The following is a 27,962-nucleotide window of genomic DNA, read 5'->3' on the forward strand; positions in this document are numbered from 1 at the left end:
GTGAAATTTGGAGGTGTTATTTCTATGTTCCAACCTACAGCCTTTACAACCGGAAACTACTGCCCTTGCAAAGAAAAACAGTGAGTGAACTCTCACAATGGCAGCTTGCCATCCTTTGGAAGCACAAGGCTACCTTTGGAAGATAACCATAATTGCACAAGCCAACCCAGAGTTCACCAGAGGTCAGATATTGCCATTATTTTCAGCTTGGTGGCATTTAAAGAGGCTGGATATTACAGTGATGCAATGTGTTGCTGGAATCATTTTTGAGCAGGATGTGAATCAGTAGTGAAGATTATATGTCAGTAACTGCCAAGATAACAAATACTTTTTTGTTATAATACAGAAACCCACATCCCTGCAAAGAGTAGTAGCTAATTTTATTTCTCTTTTATATTAATGACTTTTTAAATAAATAAATAAATAAATTTACAACTAAAGGCATTATGGGAAGAGACAATACAAATAGCCACAAATTAATTTGTCAGATATTAATTAGTCTTCTTGCTAGTATGAACCACTCATTGCAAATCTATTTTTGTCATTTTAAACCAATAACTATGATATGACAAATACAACCCACCAAGGAACACAACTTATTATCATTTTAAAATAAACATTGCAAATAATATGAATTAGAAAACTATCCAAAAGATAAATAAGCACAAATTGAGTTATGTGGCAGTGAATCTATTACAAATTAAGATGACGGAGACCAATTCTGAATAAAAGTGTCTACATCAATGTTTTTTTCTGGAACTTTTCCTGCTTATTTTTGAGCCAAGGCTCTTAACTAACATTAGTAAATAAAAAGGAAAGAAAAAAGTATACAACGTATTATGTGAAAGACCATTCACTATTTTTTTCAATTTCTTAATAACCATCATCCAAAATGAATACATGTTTGGTATACATTACTATTGTAGAGGTAATACATACCAATCTAATTATAATTCAGCAAGATAATCTAGAATAACAGAGTTGGAAGTGACCTTGGAGGTCTTCTACTCCAACCCCCTGCTCAAGCCCAATAATTATTTTAACTGATACCACACACTTCATTTTCATTCTTAACAAGTTGTTGAAATAGGTATATAAAAAAATCTATAACACAAGGAAATTGAAGCTTGAAGAATCCATTCCCAAGAATTTAGGAAGAGTCTCAAAATAAACCCAAGAGTTCTGGCTGCATTTAATATGAGAGATTTATAAAATATATTTTATAAAATATAAAATAATATTAACAATATTGTTTGTTTCAATAGCTTTACATAACTTTAAAAAGGGAAAAGCAAGGCATGGCAAAAGACATATTCTTATCTCCACCCATTATGTATATGTGTCATAAAAACAGTGTGCACTGTGCGTTTGTCAGTTTGATTTTGCAGGTACAGCACTATGGGTATTTTATTTTTCCATATTACATATGTTTACATATTATCACACCAACAAAACTTGTTAAATGCTTAAATCTCTTTATTATCTTGCACCTTTGTCAGTTTAATTGGTTTACTTTTTTAATCCTCTCTTTAACATTCAATCTACCTAGGCTTCCCACTGTTTCCTCAATATCTAAAATCCACTGGTAGACAGGTTTGTCCAGTACCACGTTCTTGCAAGTGTTTGTGGACACAGTATGCACTCATAACACATCCGTTATCTTAATTCTAGCTCTGTGTCCTAAATATAGGGATAGGTCAATTGAATTCTTCCAGTAATACATTTTAATTAGCCTACCCATCCACAATGTAGCCTTTGAAGGTATGTGTTTAAAAGGTCTTCCATTAACCCCAACTAGCTGTAATTTTTTTCTTTTCTTCATATTTTCCTTCTATACAAATAGCAAAGCGTGACTGAATCCTTGCCTAATGCTGCTTTTTAATGACAGTATCATTTCCTGGTAGCTGGATTATTCAGGACATTGAAAAAGGAGGAGTTTACCAAAAGACAACTTCATCACTATGAGTAGCAGGCATATAACATAAATATTGACTTATCTTTGAGAACACCAACATAAGAAACTGGAAAATTACAGAGGAAATTGTACAGTTCTATCACCAGCTATTTCATTATGAAATTACTTTTACTCAAAGGAGCTAATAAGAGAAAGAAGTGCTTGTATTTTATTTTTTTATTTTTTTAAAAAAAACTTATTTTTTTAAAAATGAAAAATGCAACAAAGTTAAAAGAAAAAAAGTATAATGCATGATTTTAGCAATAGTTTCAGATGGATTTGATATAAGATTTTGCAAATAATTATATGAAATCTTCCCTTGGAATGATTGAAAAATTGAATGAAAGTTACCTGATGTTTTCACACGTATCAGTTCAATGATTCCTAATAACTGAAAAGAGTTAACAATTTCCAAAAGTGGTTAGAAAAGGCATTATGTGTACTCAGTGTCCTTTTGAAGGTACTGACTATGGGTTCCTCCCTGAGATCTTTCCCTTTTCCCTTTGGCTTTCCTTCTGGGTAGTTTTTGCCTTCTTTTGGTCTTTTGCAGACTCTTTTCATATTCATTCTTTACAAATTATTTGATTTCATTTCAAAATCATATAATGGAAAGTGTCTGTCTGTCTGTCTGTCTGTCTCTCTCTCTCTCTCTCTCTCACTATTGAAGCATCCTGGTCTTCCCTAACACCTCAGCAGTGCCACAGGCTGATAGCTTCCATGCCACGCTGCATTGAGGCAGTAATTGCTGCAAAAGGGGCCCAAACCAAGTACTGAGTACATATGCATGCTTATACTTTTCAGAGGTCCGATATTGTTCTATGCACAATCCTTGTTTTATTGATTGCATGTAATATTCTAATTTTCTGAGATTGTGGATTTGGGGTTTTCATGAGCTGTATGCCATAATCATCACAATTATGACAAATCATGGCTTGAACTATCTTTCTTTGCATGTAATGAGTCTTATCTCATATACTAGTTTCACCTTTTAAGTTGCATTACTGAAATAAATGAACTTTTCCACCATATTCTAATTTTTCGAGTTTCACCTGTATGTTAACTTCAAGGAATCCTGCCGTTCCTCTGTTTCTAAACCCAGAAATTAAGTTAACTAATACAACAAAACTGGTGTTAAAAGTTGTCACCAAGCAACAAGCAGCTTGTTGCATTTTGTATCAATTGCAGTTTCCAAATCATATTTAAAAGCCACTCTAAGTCAAGTCATTGGAGAATAGTGTAGAACAGTGTTAAATCTTAAATAATCTTAAAGTTGCCAAGGTTGTAAAACACTGGTCTAAAGTAACGAGGGCATGAAGCACTATTGCTTCAAAAAAAATTGTCTGATGCACCAAACAAAGCTGTGCAAAGGCTGCTCTGGCCATGACTTCCAACATCTCATGTTGTAGATCCTTTCCTTGGCGGAACCTCCTTCCCTTCTAGGGAGCTGAGAGGGAGCCAGATCAATTTTGGACAAACAACCCTTTTAACTGCATTTTCTCATATAACTAAAAAGTACACAGTTATAATGCACCTAAGGTTTCAATATCATTGTCAAAGTTACTTAGGTTCTTTAAAAAGACACAAGTACTTTTAAGCAATGCCCTAATGCCCTAATGTTTGCTTTTAATTTAGAGCTTTTGTGGTTTTACTGAGGCATTAAAACCATTTAAGAAGTTCTAGAGAAGCTTGGGCCTTTGAAATGACTTTCACAGGAAGCTGAGATTAGTCCATTTTACATTATATCTCAGATTGCAGGCCTCAAGACCTAAACAGCAAGCAAACTGTAAGTGGTAGGTTGCTATTTTTGTAATAATACTGAGAACTCTGCAGTATTTGAAAATACTTAATGCAAGCATTTTAATTGTAGAATTTATATAGTTTTATTCAACTATTTCCTGTGCATGAGGAGAAAAATTTGAAAACCTGATTCTATTGCATCCCAAAAGTTCAAACCCAGTTTTAGACTAAAATATCATAATGTTAAAATCATAAACTATGAAATAAGGTTAGTTTAATAGTTCCTAACAAAGAAGAATCCTTACCACAAATGTTGACAAATAATGACAAATAGAATGTTATTTCAAAATAATTAAGACATGAAATGAAATTTAAAAAGGGCTATGCTCAGATGTGAGAAACTACAATTATTGTTGGGAAGAATTTCTGTGGTAAAAATGAATTTTCTGCCTAGAATGATGTCAGACAATGCTATTTTGAGTACTGATGCACCCTTTAAACGATGGCAAAAAGACATCTAAGTTTATATGGTAAGGGGAAAACCCATGAGTTAAATATAATGTATTATAAAATGTGTTTACAAAGTGTTGGAAGAAATGTCCTTCTGGGTTCAGCTCCAAGTGGGGAAAAAGACACTGGAGACATGGAGGCTGCTTGGAAAGATGGTTTTAATGGTGGACAGGACCACATGGCTTGAGTCCTGAACAGAAAAGGTGATCACATGCTTCAATGTTGGTGGAGAAGAGAAGGGAGGAAGAGAAGCTGAGTCCCTGGTTTTATCCCCCCTCTGGCCTTTGATCTTGAGCTTGTGTTCTGATTGGTTGTCAGACTCCCATGGGCCCATCAGGGGCAACTCTCTAGGCTGCGTTTTAAATCCAGGTTTGGTTGAGATCTCAGGTGCCATGTGGTGAGTTGGGTAAAGGGCCAATATTATCATGCATTAATCCCATCACTCTGGAGCTGAAGGGGAGAACTCTTTATTATGTAAAGTGGACTAGCTCAGGCTTTAATGGCTCTTTGACAAGGGGGATGGGCAGGAAGCTGCAGGCAGCTATTCTGTTTTTTAAAACATGTTTCTTCCTTTTCACATCCAGAGAAATATTCTGCCTTTTCAATATTTCCTAGGATATTTCATTTTTTTATGGGAGAGGGCTGGGTGATAACTTCCTACAAAAGGAAAGAGGAGGATTGAGTCAGTCACTTTGTCTCAGCTCACAATGTCAGGCTCAGGCAATAAGTTGGTCAGTTGATTCAATGGATCAGCACAAGGCTGATCTGAAAAAAAAAGTGGACCCAGAATTTGCAGGAAAATGCTAGGGAGAAAAAAATGGTACACTGGATATTTCAGTATATACTGCATCAAAAATAGATTTACAAATAGGAATTACAGCATATACTCTAGCTGCATGAAGAAAAATGTGAAAGGGGAATCTGTAGAATCCTAAAAGAGTGAAAGATAAAACAAGACCCCGCACCTCGACATCTATGATCTCCTAGCAGCGGATCAAAAGATAGAAGGTTTTGGACCTAAGATAGTAGAATCGAAGTCTGCTGTTTGTTTTGGGCTGAAAATAAAACACATTTTTCATTTTGTGCATAACTCTACTATATAATTTTCTTGGCAACAGTGTAGAAGAATTTTCCTCTTGCTTTCTTTCTAATGTTATTTCAACTTCCCTATTTAGTCTACTACTTTGGACATTCCTTCCAATCTTCTATTCAAGTATTAACTAGGTCCCCCCACAGTTACACAAAGTCACTCAAGTTTTGCCTCCTGCTTAATCTAATCTAACCAGCACCTGGATTTTCTGCAGTTTTTTTTTTTTTTTTTGCTTCGGTCTTTCATTATTAGTAACTTGATAATACTGTATAGCAAATGAGCAGAACACTGGAAGAGATTCATCAACAGCAAATAAAGTAGCATACATAATTTTTTGGAGAGCTTGCTTATTTACTATTTACATTATAAATTAAGAGAGCTCTCCAAGAACCCATCCAGGCTTCATGGAGTAAGGGGTTTACTGATCTGTAGATTATAGATAACCCATAACTGACATATACTTAGTTTTGTTATTGCAGAGATTTTTATATTATATTTGATAATAGCAAATCCAGAAATAGTTATCACTTTATATAGCGCACTGCAGTTCTTGCATTTAAATAATTGTAAACTTTTAACCACATAACAACTGCTTTTTTCTTAGTTCCTTGTTAAAAATACAAGCTAACTAAAAAACTGTTAGCTTCCCATCAGATTAAATCTAAACAGGTATGCTCCCCACTCCTTCCTTTCAAACTGCTGACGTACCTGAATCTGTGAATCTTAGGTAATACTTGGTGAGATACTTGAAGGCAGACTTAGACAATTACCATTCTTTGCAAGCATTTAAAAGATTTGGGCCTTGAAGCAAAATACTGTTTACTGAAGAATGAATATGCCCTTATACTTAATACAACCAACTATGTTTAAACACAAATATTCTGGATACTGGCCATCAATGGACTCTGGGAAGGGTTTATAGGTATGAGATAACATCAAACTCCTATCTTTATTTCATTACTCAAAGCTCTTTGTTGTGCTTTAAAACAAGAAAATGCAAGTTTCAACAAAGAAATATTATTACAATTTTTAAAATATTTACCTATTGCAGAATTTAGTCCCTATTTTGTTGCTGTCATCATTACCTGTGTGTTCCTGGCTATTCTAACAAGATATATATATACTCTATTAAATGTTAATTTAATGTCAGTGTCAGAGTTGTGCCATTTTTAATTGCTAAGAATCTAGATTGCTACTTTTGGTTTGGTTGATGAAATGCAACTCTTATAATCATTGGAATAGTAAAATTCATGAAATTGCTAATGGTTTTGTAATTCCTTATTTCTGTAGGATTCCCCCACTCCCAAACTATGCCACTGATGCTTATAGTTTTTTTAAAAAAAAGTATATATAGAAACACTTAAAATGGTCAATGGAGAGGCCTACCTGGCCAGATGCTAGGTAGTTATATTCTCCATGGATCAAGGAATAGAAGCAGCAAGCAAATAAATAAATCTATAGGTATATCTTAAGCTAGCCTTTCTCATAATTCAATGAATAAGCTACAAATGGGTGGGTTTATTCATAAACCTAATTTTTAAACCATTCTAATAAAACAATGGTTGGATTCAGGTTAACCTCAAACCTTTATTGTATTATATTAAAGATAAGTGATATATAAACCCTTCACCATGTTAGTTTAGGGATTTGGGCTGAGTTTTTCATTTTCCAACAGAAAGTTGGTTTTAAGTGGTTTGCAGATAGTTACTCTATAGTTATTAGCCACAGTGTGTTAAACATAAATCTCATTCATAAAGATACATGTTCTAAACACATATATTTTAACTAATCCAACAGTCACCTCTCAACAGTGTCGATTCTTCAAATAAGAAAATACTGCAGAATAAGCATTTCCTCCATTTCCTTCTTTATAAGCTTTCCTTATAACCCTTTAATATGTGACAGGTTTGTCTTCTTTTTTTGTTCTGGAAATGCAGCTAACAAGGCCTTCATTGTTTCAGACAGGTGTGAAACTGAAACTGATTCACAGCCAACAAGCTGGTATCAGAGCCAGTTTTTAAGTTAAAAACATGCACCAGCTATCTAGAAATACCAACACAGCCAGTCACGGATCCAACAATTTAAGGCTTAACACACACATATACACACTGCCACCACCAATCAGATGATGAGGTGCCAGCCAACCATTGGCATCTTCAGGAGATTCATGCAGCCTGTAAAGATTAGACCCTGCCTGTTTGGGTTAATGGTAGCATTGTCCCCCATTCTGAAGATGAGAGACTAGGTGAAAAACTAGTCCAGACACATTTTTGTTGGTCCTATCTTGCCTCATTCATTTTTTTATGAGTCTTTTTTCATGACAGGTATGGCAGAAAGAGTTTAAGGTCTGTTAAAGTAACACTTATTCAAGCCTATATTCAAATTTTGGGCTTAGGCCCAACAAGAACTAATTAAACAAACAAATGAAAAATCTTCACTTTATTAATCTAAAGAATCAGTTTGATGCAGACTAGAAACTGGGAGACTTTGAGTTCTAATCACCCTTAGGCATGAAGCCAGCTGGTGACTTTGGGTGACTACTCTAGGAAGGAGGCAACGGCAAAGCTCCTTCAAAAATATTGCCAAGAAAACTGCAAGGCAGTTACCAGGAGTCAATACTAACTCAAAAGCACATACACATAAAAAGCCTTAGAGTAACGACACATATTATAGCAACAAAATGTAGATCAGTTCAAAAGGCCAATTCTACATTCAAAAATTGTCTAACTCAAGTCTAAGTAATTGGCTAGATAATTGGTCACCCTCTAGTTCAATAGAGATAACTAACTTTACCATCTTGAAAAATGACTCCTGGGGAAATAAGTGACTGGCCTTCCATATGTTGCCCTTCCCTTTGCTGAAGTATGAATGAAACCAATAAAGGAGAATATTTGTAGGTCAGGGTTGAAATGAGGGGTCCTTGATGCTCTCTAAGCTTGTCTGTCTTCTTGCAGGTGTTTCATTACCCATTTCATTACTTGGTTGTTTTCTTGCAGATGTTTCATTGCAGATATTTCATTGCAGACATTTCATTACCCAAGCTAGGTAACATTATCAGCACTGATAATGTTACCTAGTTTGGGCAATGAAACATCTGCAAGAAAACAACCAAGCTCAGACAGCAGCAAGGACTCCTAAATATGAATGAAAGTCCAAAATGTGTATTTCCTTGTGAAACCATCCAGGAATATCATGACTCTAAACTAATCCATCCATCAGACATTAACTGAGTGGTCCAATTGGGATTAAATATGTAGACAGGGGAGAAGGACAGTGATGGGTTTCCATTTTTTTTACAACCGGTTCGCTTGCTTGCGTGATGCTTCTGTGCATGCGTAGAAGAGTCTGGATGGGTGGGCAGAGCCTCCCACCGCCGCCACTACCGGTTTGCCCGATCTGGGCCAAACCCAGAGCAACCCATCCCTGGAGCAGGAAGTGCAGGTGGAGCCTGCCTGGTAGCTGATTAGTAGAAGACAGGAAAAACATATTATTCTGGATCATGTGGAGGGTCAAAGGGCACAGCCTAGACTAATCCCAATGGAGTAATGTAAGTAGCTCCAATAAATTGAAAACAAAGAAGCCCAAACTGTCTGGTTTGGTACAGCAACCAAATAGGACATGTAAGACTCCAGTGGATGGTCAAAACTGCAGAAAGAGTAATTGCAACCATCTTGCTTTCCATAGATGACTTCACATCCTGGAGGGGTCTGCAGATATCTTTTTTCCTTCAGGATGGTGCAAGAGGGGGCAAGACAATTAGACAAAGGAACAGTTTTTTCCCTTGTGCCATCACTCTGCTGAACACCTAATTCTTTCAGTTGACAAAACCATAGAGTGTGGCTGCAATATTATTTATCCTTTTATTACCTTTCATTTCCCCCTTCTACCGGTTGCACATTTTTAGTAGTATAATTGTAGTACTAAAAGTCAAAGTCATTATTATTTATTTTCTCCTTTATTTTGCATTGGAGACAAATTCCTTGTGTGTCTAACCACACTTGGCCAAATGAAGTATTCTATTCTATAATAAAGTATTCTGTTCAACAACAGGATACCCACTGGAGGATAGTCAGACAGTTTTTTTATTGTTATATATCTGTATCTGTCTATTTGTATTGTGAAGCATTAATTATTTGCAACTACTTTCTTGAAGATAATACCACAAAAATAAAACATCTTTTCATTACGTTGCTCAGGAAATATTGTGGGAAGTGTGTGTGGGGGGGGGGGGGATGATGCTTTATATGAATACAGTTGAATCCAAAAGAAAATATGACCAGATTCAAAAGTGCACATGGACACTCATTCTCACATGAATCCTCATCCCATTTTTTCCTATCATCCTTTCTTATTACTTCCCAGCAATAGGTTGCAGGGAAGGTAGTGCTTGTCAGAAGATAATTTCTTGATAAGGAAAAGGAAATTAAGCATATCATGCACAGGGACTAATAATTTAAGCACTGGGATTCAAATGTCCTTCTTTCTTTTCAAGTTTTCCAAGTTGCCTTTCATATATTAAGTCTAACTTTGTTTCTTCAGGATAGAAAAAAGCAATGAGATCTGGACTTTGTATAAATATGGAAATAATTAAACATGCATATACACCTCCCAAAATTTTCTTTTCTTTTCTTTAACTCAAAGTTTGAGAGATTGGTCTCCATAAACTCTGAAAAATTAATCTTGTTCATCATTAATTAATTCAATGAATACAATTCTTAGAATGAGCATTTCCTGATAATCCAGGTTCTTATCAAGAGTTTAGAGGAATCATGGAAATATATTGCTGTAGTTTGTAGGATGTTCTAGGCAAGATGGTTTTCTGGAACGGCAGTAGTATCAAGCCTGGTTAAATTGTGACTTACAGAGCTTAAATTAATATTCATACATACTCTTTTCTCTTCCAAAGTCTTTCAGTTTCAGTTTTCAAATCCTGACATCGTGTTACTATTGCATTTGTTGCTGTTACTAGTTCTCCAATTTATCAGGTTATTTGTTGTCACTTTCTCCAGTGAAAGAGGTGATTCCTGTCTTTCCCAATAGCAGAATAACATGCCCACAGCTGTGTGGTTTCATGACATGAGATTCAAGAATGCAAGTAGCAAGAAAGTGTCATATACATATGGAGGCATGTAAGCAGGTTACAATCTATGAAAGGTGAAAGGAGATATATAAAGATGTGTGGGTGTGGCTGAATGTGTGAGTATGTGTGGTTGGTCTGTCTGTCTATCATCTCTATAATCTTCTACAGTTTATAAGCCAAAGCAAATATATTTGGACTATACAGTATATTTAAATAAATTAGACCTAATGATAAAAATCTAACAAATATATTTTGATGACATACCAGAACAATGTGAATCATTCCAAAGGGTTAGCATGCATAAAGAAGCCCTCTTGAAGACACTGAGGCACTATGAAGCACCCATATTCTCCAGAAGGTCATCTCTACTTGTCTGCACCTGCTCAGTTGCTTTGTTGACAGCCCTAGAAGTATTGACTCTGCAAGCACTTGCATATGCAACATAACTAGGCAAAGGCTTTGAAGCAGCCGCACTGAGCTCTGCATGAGCTGCAGCTGCCTTAGCCCTTCAAGGAGAACACTATGCTTACACCAACATGCTTTGTGAAGTGGAGTGGTCCTTTGAACGCCTTGTATAGCTCTGTTACACACAGAGAGACATTCTCCTTTCTTCCATTATCGGAACTCAACTACATGGTTTCATTATAATTCCATTACAACTTTCTTTTACTGTAGTCAGCTGTTTTAAGTTAAAAAACATATTTAATAACAGATCTTATGACAAATTTGCAATTTAATCTCAAGTTTTTTAAAAACAGATATTTTACAACAGATCTTATGACTAATTTGCAATTTAAGTCACAGAATCAGCTTTGTTTTTGAGGCCTGTAGAGAAGTGCCAGCCCCAGTCTGGCTCTAACAGTTTTGGAGACAGACATCAATTATATATCAGCAGATGGTAAACTACCAGTTGACTTCTTGCCTTGCTTCTTCCTAACGCAGACAGAGATCCACTTGAACAAAAATATGTGTCCCCAAAATCACTCTTGCTTTGGCTTTCCATCCACCTATTTTGAACTTCATTCAACTTTAATGTCAAAATGCTCCATCTGGGAATAATCACCATTCCCAATGACAGCTGGAATGGTTTCACAATGCTCGTAGCACAATGTATATCATTGTTCATAAAAAATCTTTTATATAGAAAAACCTTTCCAACAACTTTCATGTATAAAATATCATATTTTTGTTCATACCTGATTTTTTGTATGTGGCACTATTTCAATTTGTCTTTTATCTATTCAGAAGTTATACAAAAGCCTCTCTATCATAAATACATACATATATACATGACGTAATGATGCCAAAATGTTCATCATGACATCAAGGTGCAAACACTATTATTTGTATTTTGCAAATGTGTACCAGGAAGGGGAAGGGTTTTTCTCATACATTTTGTCACTTGCCTCTTCCTCTTTTCCCTATGCAAATAACTACAAGGCCACATGGGCTGCTACAAACTCTGGATCATGTTTTTTTAAAACAACAGAGATTAGAGAGTAAGAGTTCATAGAGGTGGTATTCAGCTGGTTCCGGGTGAACCAGTAGTGGCGGCTGTGAGAGGCTCCGCCCCACTGCCCTGATATAATGCGTGACTTTCTGCACATGCACATAAGGTGGCACGCACAAGTGAAGCAAGTGTGTGTGCAAGTGCGCTCACATTTGCAAACCAGTAGTGAAGATAAGTGAATCCCACTACTGGTTTATACAATATAAAACTATATGTATGATTAAGCATATCTACAACTAATTCCTTCCTTCCTTTCTTCCTCCCTCCCTCCCTTCCTTCTCTCCCTCCCTCCCAAAGAAACAATATCAGTAACAATATTAGTGTCTCTAATATTAGATCAGGACTGCAACAGGTAAGATTCCCTTTCCCTTATAACTCATCATCCCTCCTCACAGCTATAATTTCCAGCAGAATCTCCTACACAATTTTAATTAAGAAGTAAATCACCAGAAATATTTCTATATGGAACCAAGATTTGTACAACCTCTGTGGTGGTGGTGGGGAGTAAAAACAAACATTTTCTATACAATATGATGTTTAAGACTGTTCAAAATAAAACTTTTTGGGATGCACTGAATTCTTTCCAAAACAGCTAAATTTCATGTCCATTTTAAATATTTTCATTTATTTGTTCAATATATATAACTTCCCACCTAACATACATGATCTGGGTTGAAATGTGATATGATGTGATGAAATCTCAAAATATATAAATCCTGTCAACTTTTCAAGCTTTTACTAAACCAAAATACCTACTCAGATAAAAGGAAGTCACATAAACTACCTACTCGGATAAAAGGATATCACATATTATTTACGGTAATATACAAATCATAATTGACTAAGTATTCTGTAATTATTTTTAAGTCATCAGTCCTTAATTGGTGAACCAACATTCATAGTTACATTACTTATCAATCAGGCTAGAAACCAGGAAGCAGAGTTTTAATTGCTCTTTAGACATGAAAGCCTGCTGGGTAACTCTCTAAGTCCACTATGTCAGACTCAGATGGCAAGTTGGTTGGTCTATTCCTGTTGCAATCAATGGATCAACCTTGATTAAAAAAGAAATCCAAAAACTGCAACTGTGGGAAATATGCTAGAGGGGGAAATGCAAATTGGGGCTAAAGATAGTTTTTGCTATAGCAAGTCTATGTTTAACACACAATCTTGTACATATCTACTCAAGATGTAAGCAAAATTGAGTCAAGGAGAATTATTTTGGGATAAGTAATATAAGATTTCTTTGTCCACATTTCTGGAAAAAAATGAAATCCATCTGCTTGAATTCATCTTTTCTTTCTTTATACTCTCCAAATACATTGGTCTATAATTCTCATAGTATTAGTTGGGGATAATAGGAGCTATAATAGAATGGAATACTGTAAAGACTGTGTTTATTCACTCTATTGGCCTCAATCCAGACAGATCCTTTGGAAACATCTTCTTAAGTGAAACAATGAGAAAATTTGACTTTTTCGTGTTTTCCTTGAACAGCACTTCCAATGGTCCTGGCGATCATCATGAAGTGCAGCTCCTGGTTGCTTTTAGAAACTAAAGAAATCTAAGATATTACAGAGGCCACAGAACTCATAAGCTGGGGTGAGGTTTTTTTTGGACTATATCCCATATAACTAAAGATATGCATGTCACTGAATGTGTATCAAACTAGTGTTTGCTTTTAAGGTAAGGCATTTTTAAAGTTATTTTTGTTGTATTTACCATGGGAGGTAATATGAGCTCCGTTATCAAACAATGAATTGTTCTGCCAAAGAAGGGGATTATAGTGATTTTTTAAAAAAAACTATAGGGAGAAACTAGATTTGTCAGTAAAAATGATGAGAGATTTTATTTACCAGAGTTTTGCAACCTGCACCTTTAATCTTCATAACAACTGACTTATTCATAGCCAGTGATGCTTCAAAAGCCAATGAAAAAGATTAATAATGCTGGCACAAGATCTCTGTTCTGATGTGTCCAAACCCCTTTGAGTATGTCTGCAGTCCTGTATAAGAAATACAACATTTCAGGTTATCTTTATACTGCAAGTAAACTTCACATGCTTTTTCTAGTTTGTACTGAAGCATCTCTGCACTGAATAATATATTCTATATATTCCTCCCTGCTTCCTTCCTCCAAGGAGTTCTCCACCACCATGTCTACCATAATACAGTGACTATTTTTTTTAACTTTATATCAGTCATATGCTGTGGGTTAACAAGTGGGCCAAGGTAATCCTATTAGCTTCCTGCAGAAGTTTAGATTTTTGCAGTGTGTTCCAAGGGCGTTCATTAGACTATATTTCCAATCAAGTCTGAAGTGTTGGAATAAGTAAGAAGAAACTATAGCCACCTTTGTCTTCACTGGGGTGGGAGTTGAAAAGAGCGAACAAAACAAGACAGATGATTTCCCTTTGGGGTAAACTGTTGCAAATTTTGGGTTTGAAAAGAACAGAGGAATACCTGTTTTGAATCCTACTTTCACTTTTTTCAAGGCTGCATTCTAGCAATTTCTTCAAGAAAAAGCTATGTCCAATTGAGCAAGTCAGCAAGCAAGCAAGTAATGGAGTGGTGATTAAAATTAACTTTCTTTGTTACATTTGGTAATACTGTATGTGTAGATTTTAATCTGGAATGGTTATTTTAGATAACATATTGGCTAAGAAAATAAATTATATGCTTTTAAGTTTTTTAAAGAAACAATCTGACTAGGAGGTCTTAGACAAGCCTATCTCTCTTAACTAAACTCCCATTCTAATATTGTATTTTACACTCACTAATTCTATTCCATAGAATTGTTGTTGTAAGGATTATTAAAATAACACATATAACAAATGCTTTGAGTACTTAATTCACCTTTATGCTGATCATGTCATATTTGGCTAGCTTTGCAGATCTGGTTGTTTCCTTTCCCAAGCCTTCAAGATGATTTGGGGATAAAAAGTATTTAAAATAAACTCATTTTGCTTAATGTATGGTAAGCATCTCATTCTCTCAGTGGTAGGGCTATTTTTATTTGTCCAGTTTTACTAACCTTGAAATGTTCTGCTAGGTGGCAAAAAAACATTATTTTCAGACACTCTGATTACATGATCTAATGTGGTCTAAATACGACAGAAGTGTTTTATGGTTATTTCCATGCACACGGAACATGCAGAACTTTTCTCTTCTATGCAGTAAATGATTCCATATCCATAGAAAGTTAGCAAATCTGTTCTCTAGAGTTGTCTCCCAGACATCATGTGGTTTATTTAGGTTTTTTGCTTTATTCCTATTCACAAATTCATCCATTGCGGTTCTTTCTTGGATAGTTGCCTTTATCACACTATGACAAAAAAACCAATTAGCTAAATTGTTTCTATTGTTATCCTTGTTTATGTTGTAAGCTTGGAGTTTGGCAGCCACTAAATTGAATGAATGAATGAATGTGTGTGTGTTCAATAAGAGAGAAACTGATTGAGCAGTGATACCATTAGATCTGAAATCCAGGGTTGAGCTCAATTATATCCCACTGAAATTTAGTATAGTCCAAATTACTGGCAAATGTCAGGTAACAGGAACAGCAAACACAAGGTAACCATCAAATTATAAATTGATGTGAATAGACTGACCGCTAATGAAACTGAGAAATACATCCTTTCCCTCATGTTTCTAAAGATAATTTTATTGTCAAGGAACACTCTCCTAGTCACATGGTATAGCATTAGGGATAGTTTCATGATTTTTACTTTACAGAATTATTTGTGTGTGTGTGTGTGTGTGTGTGAGAGAGAGAGAGAGAGAGAGAGAGAGAGGGAGGGAGGGAGGGAGAGAGAGAGACAGAGAGACAGAGAGAGATATTCAAAATAGGGTCATAAAGTTCAGAAGTTATATTGATGTGTTAGGTATGTGTTTGACCTCAGAGCGCCAGGGTGTGTATGTGTGTGGCTGGGGGTGGGCACGGGCATGGTGGGCATGGCTGGAGTGGGCAAGGTCAGGGAGGGCGCTTGACATGGGCTCAGGATGCATTTTCCCTTCTCCTCTTTCTTTCCACAGTTCTTTACTATACCATTTTCCTATCTCTTCTACCAGACATTACTGGCAAACATTTATTATTTATTCTTCATACCCACTAAACTTTTTAGTTCTAAATTTATACCCTATTGTTTAATAGTCAATTGCTTTTCCAGCCAGAAAAGCTCATTATACTATTGTATTTTTATTATTCAACTAATAATAAATATACAATAGCATAAATAACATGATGATACAAGATCTAACAGCAGAGGTAAATTTCCAGGATAATAAATAGAAATGTCTGTCAATTTCTATTAAGATTAAATGGACCTACAGTATGTAAAATCTGGCATTAAACTGTAGTATTAACATAGAATGTTTGTTTTCTATGCTGATCAGGCACTTACTTGAGGCCACATAATTTTAATCCAGTCCAATCCAGTCCTCCTGCAGTTCTCTGCTGGCCAAAAACGGGCTGCGTGGAGGCCCCACACGGCCCATTTTTTGCTGGCAGAGGCACCATGGGCTACTCCTTTCCAGTTCAGCCCCATGGGCCAGATTTAAGCACCCCACAGACTGGATCTGGCCTGTGGGTCTTGAGTTTGATACCCCAGCTCTAGCTGATACAATGTATATGCCTAAGAAGAAAACAGAGTTCCCTGTGAAAAGCATACGTCAGACTATATCAGAATATCTAAGAGCAAAAGTGCATGAGCAAGGAGTTTTTTTCTAATTCAATTTTCCTGAATATGTTTCTTTGGATTTAAGTGTTCTACCTGCAACAAGAGACATGCTTGCTTATCTCTCCCCACATTAGTTCACGTTTAATAGCTTGTAAACATGTACAAAAATTGTTCACAAATTGTTCATAACACAAACACATTGAAAGTGATGATTACTATTTGCTAGTTAATTAAAAGTTCTACACAATGATTGTAGTGACAGAAAGCAGCTGGAAGGAATCTTTTTGAGGATTTTATTGTTTATTAACAAATAATAAACAACCTCTGCAACATTCTGAATAGGTGTCACTGGACAAAATCCAATGTTGCATGAATGGCGGTCTGTTCAGATCACAGTATTTTCTCTCTTTCTCTTTCCCATCTACAATTTTTCTTCCTATGAGTTAGCAGTTTTAATCTCCCAGACCAAAGTTTGAAGACATTTAGAGGATTAGAAAAGATTTCCCCTGTCTTGTTCCAATGAGGGAAATGATTGTGTCAATGGAAAGACTATGGTGGTTTCCAAGAAGCATGATTTTCCACAAGTATCAGGAGCATGAAGCATAGCTATGACAATGCTACTTTGATCCTTGCTGTGCCCTAATTTCTAAAAGCAACAAATGCAAGTTGAGGGAAGAATTTCAAGGATGCAATCCATTTTTAATGTCTCATACACATCTAACAGAATAATGTGTATTAACATTTATTTTCACTTGGTTTTATGATTTTATTTCATTTGTTTTATTTTCATATTTATTAGTTTTGTATAATGCCATGATCAGTGAATCCTCCTGGTAGTTAACATCATAAAGACAAAAAAGATGTTACCAACATGAACATAAAAGTCATAAAGAATATTTCAACCAATCACCACCAAAACACAGATAGCAACAATACACTGTTCCATACATTTTCTCTGGAGAGTACAGTTTTAGTAAACTACTAGTTTGGATTATCACAGAAAAGCACTGATTTTAGCCCCAAACTCCCTATAAATGGATAACTGCTACTATCTTCTACCACAAACAACTTACTGGATGTATCAATTCTATTTGGAGGTGATAGTCCTGAAGATACCTATAAGCCAAATTATAGAAAATTTTATAGATGAACATCAACATGATGGACACTTTTAATATATATATATATAAAAGTGAAATACCACCTACACAGCACCACAAAATCTCCAGAACTGTAAAGCCTACAAACTTGAAATTTGGCACATATGTTCCTCTTGGCTTCTAGATGCTTGCTAAGAAAGGATTTTTTGAAATGACCATAAGATCATTAATATTTCTTATAGCAATAGCAATAGCATTTAGACGTATATAGGCTTCATAGTACTTTTACAGCCCTCTCTAAGTGGTTTACAGAGTCAGCATATTGTCGCCAACAATCTGGATCCTCATTTTACCCACCTCGGAAGATGGAAGACTGAGTCAACCTTGAGCCGGTGAGATTTGAACTGCTGAAGTCAGCTAGCAGTCAGCTGAAATAGCCTGCAGTACTGTACTCTAACCACTGCACCACTTCAGTTCTTCTTATATTATTATTACATGCTCTGATGCTAAGATGTTAGATGTTCTACTCCCACTTCCCACCTGAAAAGAACTCTGTTCCAACTGTTGCTTGGGTGTGGGCGTGGCCAGCATGTGGCTCATCCAGCCTGTAGGCTGGCAGTTTAGACATTCTACTCCCCCTCTCCACCTGAAAATGCTCTGATGCTAAGGAATTAGACTGAGGGAGAGAAGGGGATAAGATAAGAGACGCCTCTGTGGGGCAAGCCTGAGGGAAAGAAGGGGATAGAGGATCAATGGGGCCAGACTGAGGAAGAGAAGGGGATAAGAGAGGCCTCTATGGGGCAAGTCTGAGGGAGGAAGGGGAGAGGAGAGGTCGATTGTAACTACTCATTAATTTTCAAGCTGTATGTGTCAATTTATCAAGTCTGATCACATAGTTTCATAGCAGTGCATGGGTATTCAGCTAGTCATTAATAAATATACAGCTGCAGTTGCAACTGCAACTGCAGTTTTGAATGGTCCTTACAGACAGCCTCAATTACACTGTATTAATATGGGATTATTTGGGTATAAATAAGTATTGCCAAAAACTGGTGCATCAGCTAAGGCAACTAGTGCATCAGCTAATCATGGTGCCATGGCTTCCTCTTGCCTATCCAGCAGTAGCTTTAAGGCTAGGGCAACAGTCCCCATCTTTCCGACTCCATGGACAAGCAGCTGTGGTGATGAAGAGGGAAAGGTATTTTTTCACACACACACCTGCCACTTGCGCAAATGGAGCTTCATGGATTCACCCGCTGCTTTGCATGGCCTGGTTCCCAATGGACCGCAGACCAGCCACTGTCCATGGACTGGGGATTAGGGACCCCTGGGCTAGGGAAATCCACAAGAGATAAACATGTTCCTTCAGGAGAGGTCCAATGTTGTACAAATTTAAAACCATTGTTGACTAATTGTTGTTCTGAACATCTAGTAGCATGGTCTTGTCAACTTAGTTTGTCCCATATAGTTCACAAAACAGCCTCCAGGCATCAAGATCTCCATATTATCTCTGGCTCAATCAGAGATAATCTTCAGTGTAGGGAAGATACAGGGATACATGTAGGGAAGGGGTGACCTTATACAGTAGTTTCATACAAATATTTTAAAAAGGAATGAATGTTAGGGCACTCGACAAGAGAACATTAAACTAATGTCTCTTCCTTCATCGACTAGAATGTCCTGCTCAGAAGGAAGCAAGATCATTGGGAAAAAAATCCAATTCCCAACTCTTGAAAATAGCATAGAACGGTGTTTCTCAGCCTTAGAAACTTTAAGACCTGTGGACTTTAACTCCCAGAATTCCCCAACCAATCAAGTTATTTACTTCAATGTCCATATATCTTAAGGTTGAGAAACACTGACCTAGAAGTTAACATAGTTGAAGATATAAAACATTTGCAAGAGGGATGGCAACGTGTATAGTATAGACAAAGTCAAGTCCAGGGAAGGCCTCTTGAGGAAGGAATGCTCACTCTTCCTTCAAGATGATCAGCATCACTTTGTCCCTTAAAGATTTTTTGAATACAGGCATTTATATTGCCCCAGACAACTGAAGGAACTGGATCCATTGATCCAAGTCACAGGTATCAAGGTTCATCACTGAAAGGAAACTATACACATGCTCAAAGATGTTTCAGATAATATTCAATCAGAGGTGGGCTGCTATGGGTTCACCTGGGTTCAGGAGAACCCATAGCTAACGTTATGGCTGGTTTGGAGAACCTCCAAATCCCACCCCTGGCTGGGAAAAGTTCCCATGGCCTGATGGTCAGCTTTCTCAATCACTCCCAACAGGAAGCAGACCACACTGAAGAATGTTGCTGTACAATAATTTGATGATGCAATAAGGGTGGAGAAGTACTAAAATGCCCTTATTACATTGAGTTGAGTCAGATTCTCTTGTCTAACTCCATTGGCAATCCACATATCACTTCAATTGCTTCATCTCTGGGGGGTCCTTAGTAAATCAAGGAATTTCCCAAGATCTTCTGACAAAAGCTGCTTCAGAGCAACATGCCAAATATCTGGGTGGTTTTGTAATTCTAGAGGTCAACAGGCACTTAGTGAGTAAAGTCTACCAGATTGCTAGGAAAATTCTCAAACGCCATCTGGAAGGCATCCAGATTCATAAGACATCTAAGGAAGTACTATTTTAATACACAATTTTAACATGAATTGTAATCTTCGGTAAGATCCTTTGGATAAAAGGAAAGCTATAAATACTTTTAAGTAAGTAAATCCACTAATAGCAGTGGCTCATAACCACCCATAAGACATAAGAGAAAGATGAAACCCTAGCAACAAACACAGTCTAAAAAGGTGGGGGAGTAGTTGCTGCTGACAGGAATTAATTTACAATTTATTTTGGGAAAAAGTTAATATATTTTTTAATTGAAATGACTTTATCAACATGCCAATGTGGTTTTCTTGGCAACAGTATGAATGTAATTTGCCATTAGCTTCTTCTGGGTTGCTTATCAACACTCTAGTCTAGCTTCCCTGTGGGATTTCCTTTTGGTCTCTCATCATGGACTAAATACTAAGTACTAACTAAGTCCAACTCTCCTTAGCTTTCAGAGGTCAGTCAACATTGGTTAAACTCTATCACCACAATATTTTATCTTGAAAAGATTAGTTACGAGAAGTCTGGACTAAATGTCACTATATCCTTAAAACACTGGTATTAACCATTTCTATAAGATCCAAACAGATTTCAAAGTTAAAATATCTAAGTCTATCAGACTATGGTAACAATACTTTTAAAAATTTCTTTATGCCAGCATGGTCCTTCAGTTCATGAAAACTATGATAAAGATGGATGTTTTCAACAAAAAAATATGATAGCAAAGACCTTGAAAACATCTCTTAAACAAAGCTTTTTACACCTGGAAGGAAACAAGAAAAATATAAGTATAAACTTTCCTCTTTTTCTAATAAAGTGATCAACAAATAATCACCTTATTCTTTTAGTAAAATGCCATTTTAGTTCTTCTTGTGGAAGTTCTGGCAGGATTTTTTGAGTCAACACTCCTTACAAAAGGTTTGGTTTATCCCTTTACATTCCTTTACAATAAAAAGAACTAGGGATTAAAATTCATTTAACATAACAGGGTAGGGAGGAGTTGTTTAATGTACTTATTCTTAAAGTCAGTAGGTTGTTAGTTGGATATATTTTCAGTTCACTTTCTTCATGTAAAAAAATGACAAACATTTATTTAAAAAGGAAGCGCTGGAATAATAGATTTAAAAAATGATTTTGGAGCTTAGAAAATGCTCTATCTCTTTCTCTCCAGTATCAGAGTAATATTTATGTCTGAAATAAAAGCAAAGCATATAATTAATCCAGTTTTTTATAGAGTACTTTAGGCTGGATTCTGTATCACTGTCATTCAGTTAAACTTGCTGACCTATTCCATACACAAACATAACATCCATAAACAAAACAAATATAAAATAGTTGGAGCATCCATGAAAGATTATTATTACCCCAGAGTAAGTAATCTAATTTACACCAATATCTTCATAGCCCTTTTTTAATAAGACAAATTACTATTTTTCCTGATCCGTGTAGTTGTTTGTAAGCTAGTAAATGTTAAAAATCTATTTCATAAGCAAGGATACTAATTTTCTTTCTCCTCTGTGAAGCTATAGTCTTTAAATTTCTAAATACAGAGAAACATGTCCTCCTATGTACAAAATGAATTGTATTTGTGGAAGTCAGCAATATCTGGTTATTAAGCTGCATGAGCCTATTTTTATAATAAAACTAAACTAAACCTGTTAGAAATCCAAAGTTTTTTTTTACATTTTGTGGTATCAGTTTCCCAGCTTGTGAAAGACCAGAAGAAAAAGATTAAAAAGCAAGTAATACACTCTCATAAGATCTTTCTGCACTTATAACCAACCATGGCACAAATATTCCTCTTTGTTCTGCTATATCTTACAATGTTCTTTCATGTTATTCCCAGTCTCTTCTAGATGCTAGCTAGTTTAGTGTGAAAGTGTTATTCTGATATAGTTTTTGCCAACAATACACATTGGCATATATAACTAACCACTTTGTCAGCTTGTAATCAGAAGATTCCTGGTCCATTGAGAAGTTTAGACTAGATTAAGCATGTCTTGGTATAGTCCCTAGACCTGTCCTCTAGGGCAGGGCAGGCTGGAAAGTGGGGGAATAACCAGTCTGGTTTTGAAGAGAAGTTGCATTAACAGAGGGATACAATTAAGATCAAGGGAGATACCAATACCACTCGATAAAGCCTTAGTAAGACCTCACCTAGAGTACTGTATCCAGTTTTGATCACAACACAATAAGAAAGATGTTGAGACTCTAGAAAGAGTGCAGAGAAGAGGAATGAAAATAATTAGGGGACAGGAAGCTAAAACATACAATGAAAGGTTGAGGGAACTGGGCATGGCTAATCTAGTGAAGAAAAGGACCAGGGAAGACATGATAGCAGTGTTCAAATGGTGTAGGGTCTGCTGGATGGGGGAGTGGACTAGATGACCTGCAAGGTCCCTTCCAACTCTGTTCATCTGTATCTGTATTAATTTGGATCAGTCCAGCCATCTAACCAGGAGGAGGAGAGTGGGGGAGGAGGAATACTAACCTCATGGTGGGTTTATGGGAAAGTCAGAAGTCTCTCCATCCCTCTATGCTATGCAACCTCATCTGCCCTCATTAGCTGGAAGGCTTAACAACTATAAATAAAGTTATTTATTTATTTAGTGTATGGCATCTATAGAGGTCATGCAATCACTGATATACAAATTTAGTTTAAATAAAGTATCAGCAGAAAGAAAGAAAGAAAGAAAGAAAGAAGGAAGGAAGGAAGGAAGGAAGGAAGGATGGATGGATGGATGGATAGATAGATAGATAGATATATGTGGATGATACAATATAGGAGATAAAATATTAAATTAAGATGAAACTCTAATTAAATCAGGGAAACTGCCTTCCTAGAAATTGTTTTGTTGGATCTGTGTAATCTGTTTGGTTATGATTATTAAAAATTGTCCATCTTAATCAACATTCTTCATCTAGATCGTAAGACTATGTTATCCCAAATTGGTTTCCTAGACTTAAGCCTGGTGAGAGGTAGAGAGTACATATTTTTATACCTATTTTATGTATTGGAAAATCTCCAGGAGTTGATAGCATATTTATCTTATACCACTCTTGGACTGCCTGTTCTTGTCACCTGAGATCAGGAGGGGCAATGTTAGAAAGAAGAGCCATGAAAGCAGCGTGGACTTAAGGGTTCCAGATATTATTCTCATGGTGTCATTAAGGTGAACATGAATCCTATTGGTATGACAACTTCTTTCCTGTACAGGTGCACAGAAGGCAAGTGACAGAAGAGAACAGCTCTTTCAAAATGCCATCTCTGATGCCAAGGATCAGCTGATTCATGAGATCAGGGACCTGTTGGATAAGGCAACATACTGCTTTCACTTGTTTCCTCTTCCAGCTCAGTCAGGTAGCAGAGTTGAAGTTGAACAGGACAACTGGCTTTTGCTTGCTAGGTCTTTGATGTGCAAGATCAAAAGACTATTGAGAAAGCTATTGTATCTTCCCTTCAGTCCACATAGGCAAAGACGAAGTGAATTCTGGTTTAATTAAACCTGTGATTACTAAGCTAGTAATTTAACTTGATTTTAGTTCTGTGAACTCATCACTTTTTGAGCAGACAAGAAGGTGGGGGGATGCAAATTCTGACAAATGGCTGCACCTATAGTTATTATAGTATAGCCATGTACCATTTACCAGTATACCCATTTACCATAATGACTGCAGATCACAGCAGCCTATGTTTGGTGTAGGGTTCTTGCAGACCCGTGACAGTCAAAAGAGGTTAGGACAGATAAGTCAGAGTCCTATCAGTATTCTATATTATCCAATACAGCAAATGTGCCAACACTGATTTTTATCTAATGATCAGAGGTAGATTCCTAGTCCCCAGAAAAGAGGCCTTCTGTTTTTCAGTGTGTTCTTCCCCATACTTCAGTTCAATATTCTCTACCTATTTTTATGAACTGGTACAAAACTAAACCAATATAATTTTTTCTGTGTCAAAGGATGAATCTTGTTCCTTTCATTTTTGTAAAAAACATGCTATCCTTATTACAAATTTGTTAATCATGTATATGTTTAATAACTCTGCAAATTACAAATTCAATATTAGGTTATGTAACATATTTATTCATCTATTTAAAGTTTTAAAATTGCTATTCTATAAATATTTTAATTTTTATACATTACTATAGCTTCAGGGAAAACCTGATTGCAAAGACAATAGCTAGATAATATATGAATATATTCTTAGATATAGAACATAATAAAAAACTAGAAAATGAGTTTTGTTATTAAAGCATATCAGATTTTCACCAGATTTATAGAGGAGTAAATTTCAATAACATCGGTGGATTTTAACTGTCAGATAAATACAACTGAAATTAAGCTGTTGGCATAGTACAGCAAGAAAGTGATTGATTTGATCAAGAGTAAAAAAAATATCTGGTTCTCCTTATATTTTGAACTATAATTCCAAGTATCCCTCATCATTCACTATGCTGAATAAAATTGATGAGTGATATTTAGCAACAACTGGAGCACCACAGGTTCTTTGATCAAACATTTTTGCTTTTACTGCATATTACCTTCGCAAATTATGCTTGCATATTACTACAAACAAAGCAAGTTGCAATCCAGAAACTAAGTAGCAAAAAATGTATGTTTTTTTGAAGGAAACTCAAATGTACAGCGAATGTACCGGTTCTTTATAAATTCAAATTTATTTCTTCCATTAAAATGGAATACCTTTAAATATACATTCTAAATGAACAAAAATAAAATATTAATTGGCACGTATCCATTAAGGATGACACTTTCCAAACCAAAGAAAATGTTTTGAAAGAATTCATAGTTCTTCTGAAGCATTCTGAAATAAAGCAGATTGTAAACCAAAGAGTATAGCACTGAGAAAGTCTAGATGTGAATCTTCAGATTAATCCCTGTTTACAAACAAATTATGCTCTAAAGACCACTCCTGAAGTTTAAGAGAAATGCCCAATATATATATTTCACAGCCACTGTGAACTTCCCCCCAATGCAAATCTATAGACATGCCTCCATTATTTGTACATGGGAAGATAAAAATCTACACCCATAATCTAAAATAATATGCCATTGAATCATAAGGATGACCATGAGAGTATGGGATCACCTTTGAATTCAGTAAAATATATGTAAAACAATATGTGAATATCTTGTCTGTCTGTTACTATTCTTAAAACAATGCAATCTATGATATGAATACTCACCTTTTTATTTAGAAATATTTTGTTTTTATAAAAATAATCCTCAAAATATTGAATTAATTAAAAATAACACTGTTGAGCTACTATATTAAAAGTAAAAACATTAACTTCCTTTTATGTACAAATGCTTGAAACAAATATTTGATCACTCCAGATCTTTCTGAAGTGAAACAGCCTTTTAAAGAGAATTTGGAACTGGTGATTGGAATTGGAATTTGGAATGCTTACCCTGAATCTGACTCTGAGGTTGAGGATTAAAAGCAGTTGTGTGGTTCAAGGAAGCTCTTGGGTTAGGTGCCGGGGCTGGATGATGTGGGCTAACCCTTATAGCTGTGCGACGCAACTGTTCCAGTTCACTCAGGCGCTCTGAAAAGGACAAACTTCCGGTCTTTGTCTGCTCATCTAGTTTCTGACGATGTCCTATTATGGAAACATTGTGGGTGGAGAGAGAAAATGATATTTACAGAAATTGTCTTATTGACATACACAACCTGAAGCTGTATATAATTATCCATTACAGCACTCAGAAAACCAATGGTCTGTTCCACATTACATAGGCATGATATCAAACAGTCTAACTAACATCCTACATTTCAATGGAAGTAAAACTAATTTAAGCTGGATTGGAGTAGAAAACTTGATCCTACAGATAAATGCATACATAACTCAACTCACACTGTACATTATAAAGGGTCTAACAAAGACTACACACACGTACTTATCAGGTGATAATAGGCATTTTGTGATTAAAAAGATAGTAAATTGTCATGTGAAGTATGAGACTTTCATCTCTTATCCTCTCTATTAATTTATTTAGTCTTTGCTAAACATTAAAGACATAAAGTAATATATATGGGATTCTTGTCTGGCATTATTTTTTTATTCCATACCATTCTGTTTTAAATGTATTTCTCACAGTTATTAATCTTCATCAGGGTAGCTGGGGAAGACTACTACTGTACTTCCAAGAGATAAGTCACATTCAGGTTTTTTGTGAAGCTCAAGAAAACATCATGGAAAACATCAAGAATCTTGCTGATTCATGTGAAATAAATTCATTTTATTTCATTCTTTTGCCCATTAGATTTTTAATTCAGATTTAAGACTGCAAACAATTATCTGTAAAAGTTAAACATATTCCGCAGGTCTGGGTTGCAAAAATCTAAACCTTCATTAGGGTTTCAGAATTTTTTAACCCAATAGAGCTATTCTTTCTCACACACACACACACACACACACACACACACACACACACACAAACACAAAAACACAAAAACACAAAAACACAAAAACACAAAAACACAAAAACACAAAAACACAAAAACACAAAAACACAAAAACACGTTTTCATGAAGATAAGAATTTAGCAAAATTGAGAAAAATGTACTTAAAAGCAATGTCTAGTAATTGAAATTAAATTTTACAGCTTGTGCTGAAGTTCCAAATTTGAGCAATGTATCTCTTCTTTGTTCTGCCAGACTCTTTGGCACAGTCTGCCAGAGATAGCATTATAATGAGCTATCAATTATTTCTGGAATGAAAGGAAAGCAGGACATATCCAGAACTGGAAATGAATTTAATATTGCATCCATTAATTTATACAACTTCCCTATTGCTCTTGTAAAAAAAAACAAAAAACAGCCCAGAGACAACCTTTTCTTCTGTTAATTTTGGAGTTCAAATGGAAATCATCTTCATTATGTATAGCATATCCAGAAACACAAATCGGAATTTTAACTCAAGATTTGGGTTCTTCATATAATTGTCTGAATGTAAATATCTTTATTAATGTACAAGTTGTGTACATATACTCATGGTTAAAAATAAAAAATAAGTTAGTAAGTACCTTAGTTAAAAATAAGATAGTAAGTACTTTAATAAAAAATAAAAAAATACAACAATACAGAGTTTATTACCCGTGCTAACTTTTGAAAGGCATACATAACCTGATATTGTTTGGTTTCTATTTCCTAGCTTGTACATACCCTCTCTCCTTCTGTCTGTCTGCAGTCATCCATACAACACGTGGAGCATACCCAGCATAGAATACACAGTAGTTAAGATAACGTTAAGATATTTTTAAAAACATGAAGCACTTCTAATGGACTTCTTGACAACATTTTTCACAAGGGTCCTATGTCTGTGCAAGTAAAGTGTATAAATGTGATATATGTATTGATGAGAGGTGGTATTCAGCAGATTCTAACCAGTTCTGGAGAAGCGGTAGCAGAACTTTTGAGTAGTTCAGAGGACCAGTAAACACCACTTCTGACTGGCCCCGCCCTCATCTATTTGCTACCTCCCAAGTCCCAGCTGATTGGGAGGAAATGGGGATTTTGCAGGAACCTTCCCCTGGAGTGGGGTGGGAATGGAGATTTTACAGTATCCTTCCCCTGGAGTGGGAAGCGAATGAAGATTTTACAGTAATGTGCATGCACAGAACCGTCTGGGCAGGTGGGCAGAGCCTCCCACCTGTGAC

The 27,962-nt window shown here is 35.8% G+C and overlaps 1 protein-coding gene across 2 annotated transcripts in view; it reads right to left on the reverse strand.

Annotated features, from left to right (window-relative positions):
- The window catches only part of RUNX1 (RUNX family transcription factor 1), a 92,077-nt gene that overhangs the window by 10,549 nt on the left and 53,566 nt on the right, over positions 1-27,962 (reverse strand). For both annotated transcript variants that reach the window (XM_087721638.1, XM_014067320.2), the window contains one exon: positions 25,712-25,903. In XM_087721638.1, coding sequence (XP_087577764.1) covers positions 25,712-25,903 — 192 coding nt within the window. The remainder of the gene's footprint in view (positions 1-25,711; positions 25,904-27,962) is intronic.

Source organism: Thamnophis sirtalis, unplaced genomic scaffold, assembly GCF_051295495.1.
Source record: "Thamnophis sirtalis isolate CommonGarterSnake01/CBP01778 unplaced genomic scaffold, rThaSir2_p1.2 scaffold_8, whole genome shotgun sequence".
Lineage (NCBI taxonomy): Eukaryota > Metazoa > Chordata > Lepidosauria > Squamata > Natricidae > Thamnophis > Thamnophis sirtalis.